Genomic DNA, 13,374 nt, shown 5'->3' with positions numbered 1-13,374 from the left:
TCAAGTCTTTTTGATTGTTCCAGGTGTTCCCTGTCTGCCAGAAATATAAAATGTCTTCCGCACCAATTCAGTACTCCAAAACCTCCAGGATAGCATCATATATCCCTATTGAAGTCAGTGACCCAAGACCCAGACACGAAAGGATAGACCTAGATACTCACTCGTGACATCAGGGAAAATAAACTTCTCCCAGGCCAACCCTGTATGCGTGGTCCAACCTCCGAGTCGCTTTACCGGCGCCTCAAGAGACAGGAGAACCTGTTCCTGAATAGTTGCCGCGATTTCCGATCCCACGCCATAGTTGACCATACTCTCGTGGACGACGATGGCGCGGCCCGTCTTCGCCACGCTCTCCAGAACCGTCTTCCTGTCCCACGGGTATATCGTGCGTAGATCGATTAGCTCAACGCTGATGCCCGGCGAGGCCTTCTCCGCGGCCTCAATAGCCGCAAGACAGTTATACAGAGGCCGACCGTAGGAGATGATGGTCAGGTCGGCACCGGGCTTGACTACTTCGGCTTTCGAGAGTGGAAGCGTGTAGAGTTCATCGGGGACTTCTTCGACGGCGGCGCGGTACAGGATCTTAGGTTCCATGAAGATCACGGGGTCTTTGGACTCGAGAATCGATGCGAGAAGGAGCCCTTTCGCTTGACTGGGAGATCGCGGGACGACGACTTTGAAACCGGGCACATGGCAGAACAACGATTCCGGGGATTGAGTATGATATCTAAAAGTGGGAAGAAGGGGTTAGCACTCACGTCGAAGACAAAAAGTCAAAATTTGTCCTGTTATTGGCAAGGGTTCAAACTCACAAGGCACCATGTCCCACTCCGCCACAGGGCATCCTGATGACCATCCCAGCTAGGTTCGCACCGGTCGAGCCCTCCCGGTAGCGAAATTTGGAAGCCTCATTCACAATCTGATCAAAGGCTGGAAAGACATAGTCGGCAAACTGGATCTCCACCACCGGTTTTGCGCCCTCGGCGGCCATGCCAATCGCAGCGCCCACAATTCCTTGCTCGGTGATGGGGGTGTTGAAGACGCGGTCTGGCCCAAACTCTGACTGTAGGTTCAGTGTGCAGCGAAAAACGCCGCCGAATGCGACATCCTCGCCGAAGCAGAGCACCTTGTTGTCTTCCCTCAGAGCGGTTCTCAGCCCCTCGTTAACCGCCTGGCAGAGATTCAATCTCGTCGAAGAGCCGCCCTGCGGTAGACCAGACGTGTGTGTAAACGTCTTGGGGGAATGATGCAGAAGAGGAGTCTTGCCGAAATCAATGGGCACATTCAATTTTCGCGTCGCCGGCTGTGCCGCCTGGGATGCATATGATCGGATGGCCGAGCGTGTCGTCGTCGACGCAGCTACACGCAGTAACGGCCTGCAGTGCTGTGACATTTTCTTCAGCAGTACAGGCAGTCTTGAGCAGAATTATTTTTGAGCCGTGTTGAGATAGCTGGGGCTTGTATACGCTTTGCCCTCCCATGTTGTGGGAGTCTCATTATCTGTCCCTGACATCCGGGACCACCTTCATTACCCCAGCTTTGCACTAGCTGCAGCCCTCGGTCTGTCACAAGCCTCCCCGTGGGACTGGAGCTCAACTGCGGTTATCGACGGGGGTGGTGTCTAGCTGACAGATCAGCAGTCGATGCTGTGGGCCCGCATTCGGAGGTGGAGGTCGAGAACTCCGGGACTTCGGGGGACGAGTCCCGAACCCGAAAAGGCGTCTCGGAAATAGCTTCATGGACGTTCTCCACGACAGCTATCTCCGCTGTGTATCTTATATCTTCCTTTTAAGAAGCTGCGTTCCTCGTACGCTCCTGGCTTTGGTTGACATACCCAGAATTGGCACGAAAACATCGATTCGCAAAGGGCGGTTCCCTCTTCAGCGCAATGCTCTAGATTTTCTGTCCCTGTTGAGAAATAGCTGTTCGGAGTTGGCCACTTGTTTTTCAGGTTGACACCGATGATATGCCTTCGTTCCGCGTTGGTTATTATCACATTGGACTCGATCGCGTAAGGCGCATTCTTTCATGCATGCATGGCCGACACCCAAACATTGTTAATCATGGTGTGTACCAAGTCCGCGGTCACTGTGACTCGATCGAAGGACATGGTAGATTCAGATGGGTAGGAGCAGACCCTTCAGGCTTTATAGGTACCTTGATGCACGGTGCTTGAGCCTGATCGAAGGTTGCTTGCCATTACAACACGGTCGAGGTCGCACTCTTTTGGGCAGACCTCCCGAGCCACACCATGAAAAGCATGAATTATGGAAGCAGGCTTCACCAGAACCTACCTCACAGCGTATTAGTGATGCCCAGAGTAGCTTCTGAAGTTGTCTAGCCATATCAGGACATGAAATATGTGTGTTTTATATGGTGCTGTGATCAAGACACTGCTGGCTGGGTGCAAAGTTCTCGTCAGCTTTTTGGCATCATGTCTAAATGAAAGCCCCTTATGAGAAACAGCTTAAAGTGCAACCTCTTTCAAGCAATAGGCTTGCGGACTCGATCTAGCCACCCTGTGTGTACCTGAATCTCTGGTGCGCTTGTATCGTACCCAGGGAGGTCAGGTAAGTATTGCTTGGTAGAACAGCAAACCTATTCGAGTAGAATGGATCTTGGGAGCAGATGAGGTTCACTTTCGTAGAAGCTCTTCTCGCACAACACCGTGCACAGGCTGTCCTTTTGTTGGCAGGTGTATGTACAGAGTATTTCATCCGGGCAAAAGTCGCAGTTCGTCTCCACGTCTAAAAACAGAAAGGGGAACGATCCCAATAATCGAGCCCCGGAAAGGATAATTCAAAAGACTCCAGGAGCGTCACATCGGTAGCCACTGCAGGACAGGAAGGTGCGCCGGCTTGGCCTGGCACAGCTACTTACATACAAATGAGTTGCCTTCTCTATTAACTCCTAACTCGTTTTCACTCCACTACCAGCGACAGCCCACCGCAACAACAGATAGCTACAGGTAGCCATCGATCCTTTCCAGCCAATCTTCAGCCACTGCGCTGCTTCCACCTTTTCTTTATCTTATGATAGTGGCGTTGAACAGGGATCTCCGGCAACGGCTATCAGGACTACATACCGGATAACTGACGCTCACATGCAAGACTGGACCGGTTGGGGCATTGATGGCTCAAAGGCAGCCAGAGAAGTGTTACATCGCAGCTTCTCGCATCTCCCGATCCCTTGAGGCTGAAGCAGGGATGTGGAGGTATCGATTTAGTAGCTCTTGCTGCTGAGTGTCACCTTCGTGCGTGGGTGGGGGATAAAGCAGGCTAACAGATTGGCATTCCATTGGAATCTGGCTTACTTCCATTTCAACGGCCACACCATTCTCCCACCCTCCTGCCATCCCACCCCGAGTTTAAGATCAGTTTGCCATTGCCAAGGTTTGCCAAGTTTTCCGACACACCTGGAGGCCGAATCGAAGGAAGCTTGGCGCCTCCGAAAGCTTGTCACCTTCCCGCTCGGGCTTGATTTGTGCTTGGCGTGTCCGGGTGAATTCAGTCTATAGTGCAGATCCTGTTCTTGCTATCTGAGCGCGAGCCGTGTCGTGCTGGGACGGTGACCGGCGATGAAACGCTGCAATTCCCCGCCTATATTGTTTGTTTGCTCGCAATCGCAGCGGCAAAAGCCTCGGCCGCCCATCCTATGGACCCTCATCGAACACCCGGCGAATCGCAGCAGAGCTTATTGTCGTGCTTGTGCAACCCAAGCACGATGCCATCTTATCAAGACGAGCATGAGATATCGCTAACACTGCGGGCACAATTTCTAGCGCCTGCCAATGGCTAGATAGCAACTGCCTGTCTGCTCATGTGTTCATTCCATGTTACATCGTGAGGAGCGACACAGGGATGCGACCAGATGACTCCGTTCTGTGTTCACTTATTAGTAGCCCCTTGGTTCTCAACAACCCTGCTTTCCTTACACCGTACTACTTCATTTTCGCGCTCCTCTCATTCACTCCCTCCACTGTCTTTCAACCATGGAGTATATCGCCCCCGTAACACATCCAGCCCCAGAGCTGGATGTGGTGACCGAGCAGCAGATGCGTAAGTCATCGGTCGCGCCCAGTGAGAAGCCACAGGTCATGGAGCGTACATGGGGTTTCGCCGCTCGCGTGGACAGCACCGTGACGTACGAAGAATACGTCTATTGGGCCAAGATTGAGCGTGAGATGGAGATCGATGAGAACAAAGTGTTCCAGGCTGAGCATGGCTCCCCCCTCCGCGACTCGATCAAGAATGTCTTTTCAAAGACTGGCCGAAAGAAGGCCAAAGCAGACAAGGAGACCAGACTTCAGACCTTAACTCATCTCAACGAGAAGCAGCCGGCGGATGTTGTCACTGATGTTGACAATGCCGGGTCTGCTGACTCTCCGCTAAGGGTGACAGACGCGGAATGGCGTAATGCTGCTCGTGCGCTCCGAACTGCCAGCTGGGGCCAGATGTTCTTCCTCATCACCACTGATATTCTGGGTTGGTCAGGGGCACCGTGAGTACTCCTCAAGACTTCAATGAATACAGATCGTAACTTGACGACGCAATATAGGTTTGTCTTTGCCAGCGTTGGCTACGGCACGGGTGTAGCTCTCTACCTCATCTTCGGCATTTTCGCCGCCTGGGGCGGCTGGGTAATCTGGAAAACTTTCCTCGATCTCGACTCATCTCGCTATCCAATGCAGAGCTTTGGTGATCCCTTTTTGCGCCTCTTCGGCGTGAGGATGCGACATTTCATCAACATTGCCCAGTCGCTCCAGCAATTCTTCACCGTGGCCATCTTGATCTTCAGCAAGGCTTTAAACATTGAGCAGATCGCTCACTCGAGCGTTTGCTTCGTGGCAATGATGGTGGTTATCATGGTTGTCGGGATGCTTGGAGGATTCATCCGAAGCTTGAGGAAGATTGGATGGATTTCGAATGCTGCCGTGTGGTTCAATATTGTGAACTTCATCATCTGGTTAGTCATCTTCCTCGGCCGTCTGTTGACATAGCTTGCTGACCAGCGTTACAACAGTATGGTTGCTGCTTCACACTTCGCACCGTACTACCCTGCAATCACGAAGTCTACGCTCATCCAGACGATCGAGCCCATCAAGGTCTTTGCCGGCATTCCACCAGATCAGTACCAACAGCAATCTCCGGGTTTTGCGGCCACGTTCAACGCTGTCAACACCATGGTCTACGCATACGCTGGCGCTCTCCTCTTCGTCGCCTTCCTCTCGGAGATGAGACATCCGCTCGACTTCTGGAAAGGCATGTTTCTTGCCCAGGCTTTCATTTGTCTTGTGTACATGTTCTTCGGTGTCTTCGTCTACTCCTTCTACGGCCAATACTCGGCTAGCAATATTGTGAACGTGGTCAACCCATACGGCCTTCAGACTGCCGGGAATGTCCTCCGACTTCTCTCCGGTTGGATTGCTATCATCATGTACTTCAACATCGGCATGAAGACAGTGTATCTGGAAGTTTTCCAGGCAATCTTCAAGTTCCCCTCGATTGTCGAGAAGAAGGGCAAGATCCTCTGGTACCTTCTGGGACCGTGCTACTGGATCCTCGCATTTGTCGTTGCGGGCGCGGTGCCCAACCTCAACGGCATCACCAGCTTTGTCGGCGCCGTCTTCATGATGAATTTCACATACACCTTTCCAGGCATGATGTACATGAGCAGCATCATCCACAAGGCCGCTGAACTCCCTGGCGAGGGCTTCAACCCGGCCACGCGCGAGACCATCAGGCACGATGACGGCTTGAAGCGATGGATCAGAGGCTACAAGAAGACGTGGTTCAGAAGCACCATCGCACTGATCTACGTTCTCCTGGGCCTTGCTTGCTGCGGCATGGGTACCTGGGCCGCTATTGAGGGTTTGATTGCTGTGTTCGGCCCTGATGGGACTGTCGCCGTCAGCTTCGGATGCCCGGTGCCTGTGTAGGTCAATGCAGTGATGGTGAAGCAGGCCAGAAGTGATATGGGGATCCAGCCATCGCTTGCTCGGTCTATGCAGCCAGCTGCGACGACTCAAATAAAGTACAGCATTTGCGGATATCGTAGCACTCAAAAGATAGGTGTGATACGGTAAAGTGTAATGTACTCCACAGAATAAGATCGAATCAAGCCTGTCTACAGCCCGGAACCACCCTCCACATGTTTCTTTCAACGCAGGTAGGTGTCAATGCAGCTGAAACAAGGCTAAGGCGAGGTAAATTAGAGCCACCCACTTTAGGCCAATGATGACGCCGCCCTGTGCTTTTCCAAGCAATGTCACCCTAACCGCTTTGGTGATGATACCGAGTACAGAGGAGCACGTGATCCCCATGATGTCGACACGCCGCAACTTCGGGATTCCGAAACCATAAATCTTTGACAGCAAATTCAGACATTTTTACCACAATTTCCCATTGAATCTCTACTCGATTTCAGCACATGAGCAGATGCCAATCTGTGGCGGACATGCCCTATCGAGAATCTGACGGCGCGGTGACATCAGTCCTTGCGTTACTTCCAGGAGCTGGTGAACTAGGTTGCCCGTCAGACGGAACCGTTCGGACCGCGGCGAAGAGGTGAACATTCAGTCATGAAGCGTGAAAACAGGTTTCAATGACCTGTTTCCTTTCCCCCTAATATCCTCGTGACAGCACAATGCAAGTTAAAGACGATGAAGAGGATCCCTCGTCTCGATCGACGTCGGGGTCGGATACCGACGACGACTCCAACTCGACTGAAGAGCCAAAGCCGTCGACCCCAATTTGGAAGCGTGTATGGCAATGGCTAGGTCTCGATTTAGAAACCGTGAAAATGATGGCAAAGTAAGGTGTAGTCGTACTTGTTGCTGGCTCGAAAATAACATGGAGCAGGGGTGCCCTGCCACCGGTGATTGCCGCGGCAATGTGAGTATGGTAACCTTACAAAGACCACGGCTCTGAACAAACAATAGGAATCAGTCAAAGTCGATCGCACATATCTATACAAGCCTCGGATATCTGGTCTCCATTATGGCCTTCTTCTCTTTCGCAACCCAACCCAGAGCACGCTTCGTCCAGACTATGACCTTGAATGTTTTAGGGGTCTGCCTTTCTGCAGCTGTCATGCTACTGTCTATCTACTGTGCAGTCAAATCCAGGGAACATTCAGAGAGCACGGCACAACATAATGCGCCGAACACTAAAGTCAAAGCCAATTACAGTGGCTCGGCTAGCGCCATAATTGCAGTCTGGCTCTGCGTGTCCATCTACCTCATCAACGTGGGACGAGCGTTGCGTCCACAATATTCGGTTACTGGCACTATTTTGAGCTTTTTTGTAATTGTAGCTTCGATCAACGCCACGGTAGGATACGCCAGGATTTCAGCCAAAGGCTTGAGCTGACAGAACGCAGCAAATAGTGAATATGTCCCAGGGCGAGATCTTGATCAAACACTTGATTGGGGCCTTCCTTATGGGGTTTGCTGTCGCAGTCGGTGTTTCGTTTTTCATATTCCCCCGAAGTCATCGGAAGCTATGCTTTAAGCTGACGGACGACTTTGTCAGCAAGCTCAAGGATTCCCTGAAAGCTCAGGGGGCATATATGCGACGGATGCGACGCAAAAATTTGGTTTTTACGTGTGTGCAAGAGACTAATGTCTCTACGGCGAGGATGAGTCCGAAAGAAATCAGAACCACAAACTCGCCGGAAGCGCAACGGTTGAAGCTCAGCACCGCAGGTCTCTCGGCAACCTTCGGGCGCATGCACACTGAACTGGAATATGCAAAGACAGAGTTTGCTGTTGGTCACCTCGACGTGTACGACATCAAAAAGATTCGCGAATTGCTCCAATCTATTCTGCTACCCATGAATGGAATGTCCACGTTGGTTAACATATTGAAAGAAGTGGCTGTCAGAGCAGTTGGCGCGGAAGATGACGATGATCCGGAGGGTCTGTCTTTTGACGACCTGCAAGCAGAGCGTATTGCATGGGCGAATGTGATGGATTCGCTCGTAAGTTCCTTCGACTCTCTATCAGAGACTTTGGAAAATGCGCTGGATCATGTATACATTCAATTGCGGTTTGGTCGGAGGAGAAAACGGGCAGAAGACGCAGAAAATGGAACGCCACGATCAGGTGATGGCGATTTTGCAGCTTTTTTGAGTCAGAAGATTGCCGAGTTCGACTCGTCCCGCGCCACTACCTTACAAGGTTGGGGTCAAGCAGCCAATGTTGATCTACCGGTTACTTTCATGACAGATCTTTCAAGAGATCCGCAGCCGACCCTCACCAGCCCTGCCACCGGGCTAAGACATCGCCGAAAGAACCAACAGCGAATGTATCTTGTCTTGTACATCGAGTTCCTGACCTGGTCCATCGCGAAAGGTGTTCTGGACTTGGTGGTGTTTGCGGATGTAAAATCCCAGGAAGCCACAAAAAGAGGGTCAAGGTTGATTCTTCCCGGAAAGAGGCGGATGAAAAAATGGATTCGAACTATGTGGACTTCAACGGACTCGATAGCAGATCCCACGATCACGGGTCGTGAAGGTACTCGAACCATAGTTCATCTTGGAGAAGCCTATAAAAAGCGAAAAGACCCTGAACATTTGCCAGCTGCCAGCTACCTGGAAATCATCGGCGATCGAATACGCAGCACGTCACACTTCTTCGCCTCTGAGGAATCCGCATTTGGATTCAGAGCTGTCTGCGCCGTCATGACTGTGGCAATCATCGCCTTTCTCCACGACACTCAAACATGGTTTCTTCAGCAACGTGGCCTGTGGGCTCTCATCCTTGTTGCCATTTCACTGGCTCCGACTACAGGTGCTTCAGTGATCGGATTCCTGGGTCGGGTCGTCGGAACAATAGCAGCAGGTTGCAGCTCGATTGCCTTGTGGTATATCGCAGACGGCAAGGCCGGCGGAGTAATTCCAGTGCTCTTTATCGTTGAATTCCTCGGATTCTACGCAATCTTCAAGTATCCACAGTTTTCTGTCGGTGCCATCCTGTTCAATGTCACTAATCTACTGATTGTGGGATATGAACTAGAAGTTACCGCCCTTGGGAAAGAAACGCTGGCCTCGAATGGGCAGCCATATTATCCGATTTATCTTCTGGCACCCTACAGACTTGCCACTGTCCTGGTCGGAACGTTTGTCGCATTTATTTGGTCATATTTTCCGTTTCCAATGACTACTCATGGTAAACTGCGACGGGACCTGGGAGCAGGGCTTTACCTTCTGGCCACCTACTATGCCACAGTACACAGTACCGTGGATATGCGCCTTCGTGATGATGTCTTGGATCCTCGGATCAAGAAAAGCCCGGCCTACCGAGTCGAGAAGGCACGAAACAAGGCGTTTGCAAAGACTGGCATTCAGATCTCGAAACTAAAGGTCCTCGCTCGTGAATGGGAGCCCACCATCGGCGGCCGCTTCCCGAAAGAAACGTACCACGATATCATCGCATCCATGGAAACCATCTTCAACTACATGACGCTCATATCCTATTCAACGCGAACCTTTTCTCCCTCGTCACCACTGTTCTCCGCGTCTACACATCCATCAACTCATCATCTTGCTCGCATTCTCTCGGGCGAATCTCAAACACATCCAGACGTCGAGAAACCATGGATCAATAACTTTCGCCTTTTCATGCGCAGCCTCAACATAACAACACACGATATCACATCCGTGCTCAGTCTGCTTTCTGCAAGTGTCACCAACGCTCAGCCTCTACCACCCTTTCTAAGAGTGCCGCATCCATACAGTCTCGGCCCAGACCTACATATCATCGACCCTGATGTTCTACGCATCGAACATGTTGCTGAGCCTTGCTATGCCGCCTTTGCCGTTTGCCAAGTTGCCAGCAGTCTGGTAAGCGAGGAGCTGGAGCGACTGATAGGAATGGTTAAGAGTCTTGTGGGCGAAGTTGACTTCAGCTTCCACATTGAACAGAAGCCTGATCGGGTGACGACTTGGAGGAGCAGGACTGGTACTTTCGGAACTAAGAATACGAAAGAAAGCGAGAGGCAGAAGAGAAACAACGTGACGAAGCCAAATGGGAAGGGCAAAGCGGAGTGATGCTTACTGCTACTCAAGCCGCTGTCCACACTACTTGTCGTCCTTATCACCCGTGCTTGATCCTGTATAGAACGCCGCGGGTGCTAGATACCCGCCATAATTAAAAATTTTCTCTCCTGGAGATGACAAGATACGATGTTGGCGATATTAGCGGCAGGAGTGACAACGATGTCGACGGCCTTGATTCTGGTATTTATCTAAAAGCAGCGCGAATTATGCCAAGCTGCGCGATTAGTCGGTCGACCCTCATGACCCTGGTTTGTGATGATTTGCACCACTGGCACATGCGCGTCTTCCGCAGAAGGCTCCCACTATTCATACCACAACGTTCGCCCATCCCTCCAGGCTGTCCATCAACTCCTTTCTCCGCTGTACAGTCTTCCTCCTAGTGATTGTTTGTCTTTCGCGCATAATTTCATTTACGCCAACACCATGGCTACTCCCGAAGGTATCCCGGAGAAGAAGGTGAAATTGGAGCGTGAGTTCGAGAGATGCCCACTCCCCGACCACCGGCTGATGTATTGTGAAGCCCAGATCAAATCTGTCGATATGGTAAGACGCGGCCGTGCCGGATTGATTGGACGATTATTGATGGAATCTAAAGAGCGAGGACATGCAACAAGAGGCCATTGAAGTTGGTATGGAGATGCTCCCGTGACAAAGAGGTGGAAAGTGAGATGTTGACGTGGTGTTCAGCACAAGAGGCAATGGAGAAATTCAGCGTCGAGAAGGTAAACTGCGGGACAACAACTCTTGACCGGAGGGAACATGCTCACTGGGACCGCAGGACATTGCTCAACACATTAAGCGAGAGGTACCGGAACCCCCTCCCGCAGCCTGGTGACGGCGCATCGACACGATCCCTAACACCTTTCTTGCAGTTCGATTCCAAAAAAGGCGCTACATGGCATTGCATAGTCGGCCGAAATTTCGGAAGTTTTGTCACCCACGGTACGTCGATCGTCGCTGCGCCACCACCACGGGTTGTGTGACTGATCGAAGGCTGGCAGAGACGAAACACTTCATCTACTTCTACCTGGGACATGTTGCCATACTGTTGTTCAAGACACAATGATTGAGATCCGTCTTTCTGCAATTGGGCGTCAACGGAAAAAAAGTCTCATGGCATTGGCGATAAGGCTTTGGGGGCGCTAGCTTTAACAAAATGGTGACGGTGTAGATACGGTCTGTGGGAAGAGAGCGAATGTTTGTTCGACGTGCTGTACAGCATGTTGTATATACAGGGGAGAGGCAGGTCATGGACGGGTCCTCTGCCGACAAATGCACATTGGCAATGATGGATTCAAGTCCCTTCTGCTGTCTGACTTGCAGGTATCGATGCGCTTCTTGCCGAAGTTCTCCCTTCTTGCGCCATTCCTCTGGGTGGGATTGCTGTTGTTGCTGGTAACGGAAGTCATTGAGCATCTACAAGGCCGGTCCAGCGGGAGATGTATTCAACCGTATCGGCACGTAGACTTCAAGCCACACAGAAAGACGGCTAGGTATTCAGCTAAGAGTGCCTGCCCTGAACTCAAGGACTGGTCAAGAAGATCTTGCATCGCTGAACGAGTCTCTATCGTGAACCAAAACCTCCAGCTAGCGGCCTTGGTCGCCTGGCTATGGCGTGACTATGGCGTCAACTGCGCCTACGCTACAAGCGCGTCACACCAAAGCCACTGGCGTCTTGGAAGATCAGTAGACAGCCGCCAATATATGAGGGTTGAAATCACTTCGGTCTCAGAACCTTATTCAGATCTCACTTCCGTCTTCAAGACTTTACCCTGTTTCAAGGAAACGATGCACGGCGCGCTAGAATCCATTGTACCAAGTCGCCGGGATGCGACGGACATTATTCCGCGCTCGAAAACAAAAACCATCCGGGCCGGTCTGATTGGAAAGATGGGGAAAGACAGGGGGGAAGGTAAGACAGCCATGCCTATGTGGTGGTGGACAAGCATGTGACAGTCATGTCATTGCTGCAAATAGGGTATGTGACTGTTGTACAAAGTCTGGGGAAGGGCGGACGATAGGCCACTTGGCGGAGAGAATGTAGGTAAGTTCTCAGTAAAGAATGAGAATATAAAAAACACAATTTACTGCTGCTCTATTCCTACACCCACACCGTCCTGTCGAATCCACACCAGCACCTTACTACCTCTGTCTCAATTCATTCGAAAGGTGAAAATGACAGACACTCACCCCCTCGTGCTCTACGACATCTCCTCCCCGCTCCAACCGCGGTCCTACGCGCCGAATCCTTCAAAAGCCCGACTGGCGCTCAGCTTCAAGCGAGTGCCGTTCACGACGCACTGGGTCGACATCCTCGATATCGAGACCGTGCGCAAGGGTCTCGGGTGCGCAGCAGTCCGCAAGCTGGACGACGGCTCCGACTTTTACACGCTCCCGATGCTGCAGGACCCTTCCTCGGGCACTGTGGTGGGCGACTCGTTCGACATCGCCACTTATCTCGAGGACACGTTCCCAGACTCCGGCGCCGGCAGACTGTTTCCTCAGGACTCGACCGGCACGGGCCTCGACTACACGAGCCCGCACATTGACGCATCCTTCCCGGCGCCGCTGACAACTCACAAGGATGCGAAGCATGCGGCCTACGCACGCTTCAACACGCACGTCGACGCCACCTTCTCCGCGTACGTGGTGTTGGTCGCACACTCCATGCCCTTCAACCCATCCACCGCCGAAGCCACAAGGGCTTTGTTCGCCAAGCGCGCGCATCTCTCTTCATGGGACGACATTCTCATCCAAGGCGAAGCAAGAACTCAACTGACAGCCGCGTTCAAGGCCGGCCTCACGTCGCTGGCCCAGCTTTTCGCCGTCCACAATACGGGGCCGTACCTCGAGGGTAACCAGGCAAACTATGCCGACCTGATCGTTGGGGGTTGGCTCAACTTGCTCTCGGCCACCATGTCGCAGGACGAGTGGAAGGACTTCAAGACCTGGCATGGTGGGGTTTTTGGCCGTCTTCATGACGCGCTGCAGGAGAGTTACTTTGTGTGTAAGTAGAGGAGCGGAGAAGGGAGTCAGTTACATAACGCTGAGCGGTACATTGCGCGCCAATACTGGTTCGAGGATAGAGATCTGGTCGTGTCCACCTACTTGGACTTCAGGTCCGTCGTGCGCATCAGAGTCGGCTCTCTACTGTGTATCCTCAAGAGCAGAGCCCCAGCAGCATAGATAGCGCCGTGCTGAAAAGGTCAGGCTTGTCCTTGGAGGAGCTGGAAGAGCCTGGGAAAAGAAAAAGGCGACGATATCCTACCTAGTATTAGACCACTGGTATGGTTCCCACGCCAGCATTACCTAGGT

The 13,374-nt window shown here is 52.0% G+C and overlaps 5 protein-coding genes across 5 annotated transcripts; 4 read left to right on the top strand and 1 right to left on the bottom strand.

Annotated features, from left to right (window-relative positions):
* Nucleotides 1-67: 67 nt before the first annotated feature.
* Nucleotides 68-1,393, bottom strand: Z520_02215 (uncharacterized protein; the record flags this gene model as incomplete). The annotated part of the gene is made up of 3 exons (XM_016772729.1): nucleotides 68-105; nucleotides 162-727; nucleotides 813-1,393. 3 exons carry the CDS (start codon nucleotides 1,391-1,393, stop codon nucleotides 68-70), a joined length of 1,185 nt encoding a protein of 394 aa, XP_016636199.1.
* Nucleotides 1,394-3,991: 2,598 nt separating this feature from the next.
* Z520_02214 (uncharacterized protein) lies at nucleotides 3,992-5,938 on the top strand (the record flags this gene model as incomplete). Its single annotated transcript, XM_016772728.1, has 3 exons — nucleotides 3,992-4,500; nucleotides 4,558-4,965; nucleotides 5,023-5,938. The coding sequence occupies 3 exons, from the start codon at nucleotides 3,992-3,994 to the stop codon at nucleotides 5,936-5,938; spliced, it is 1,833 nt and encodes a 610-aa protein (XP_016636198.1).
* Nucleotides 5,939-6,645: 707 nt separating this feature from the next.
* On the top strand, nucleotides 6,646-10,050 carry Z520_02213 (uncharacterized protein; the record flags this gene model as incomplete). The annotated part of the gene is made up of 4 exons (XM_016772727.1): nucleotides 6,646-6,812; nucleotides 6,861-6,893; nucleotides 6,941-7,331; nucleotides 7,381-10,050. The coding sequence occupies 4 exons, from the start codon at nucleotides 6,646-6,648 to the stop codon at nucleotides 10,048-10,050; spliced, it is 3,261 nt and encodes a 1,086-aa protein (XP_016636197.1).
* A 432-nt stretch (nucleotides 10,051-10,482) lies between these two features.
* Nucleotides 10,483-11,125, top strand: Z520_02212 (dynein light chain, cytoplasmic; the record flags this gene model as incomplete). The annotated part of the gene is made up of 7 exons (XM_016772726.1): nucleotides 10,483-10,528; nucleotides 10,580-10,602; nucleotides 10,655-10,688; nucleotides 10,747-10,781; nucleotides 10,838-10,864; nucleotides 10,932-11,001; nucleotides 11,061-11,125. The coding sequence occupies 7 exons, from the start codon at nucleotides 10,483-10,485 to the stop codon at nucleotides 11,123-11,125; spliced, it is 300 nt and encodes a 99-aa protein (XP_016636196.1).
* A 1,109-nt stretch (nucleotides 11,126-12,234) lies between these two features.
* Z520_02211 (uncharacterized protein) lies at nucleotides 12,235-13,074 on the top strand (the record flags this gene model as incomplete). The annotated part of the gene is made up of 1 exon (XM_016772725.1): nucleotides 12,235-13,074. The coding sequence occupies one exon, from the start codon at nucleotides 12,235-12,237 to the stop codon at nucleotides 13,072-13,074; it is 840 nt and encodes a 279-aa protein (XP_016636195.1).
* Between the last annotated feature and the right edge of the window lie 300 nt (nucleotides 13,075-13,374).

The sequence above is a fragment of the Fonsecaea multimorphosa genome, assembly GCF_000836435.1.
Source record: "Fonsecaea multimorphosa CBS 102226 unplaced genomic scaffold supercont1.3, whole genome shotgun sequence".
In the NCBI taxonomy this organism is placed as follows: Eukaryota; Fungi; Ascomycota; class Eurotiomycetes; order Chaetothyriales; family Herpotrichiellaceae; genus Fonsecaea; species Fonsecaea multimorphosa.
Note: the sequence above shows the minus strand (reverse complement) of the source record. Positions and strands in the feature narration are given on the sequence as shown.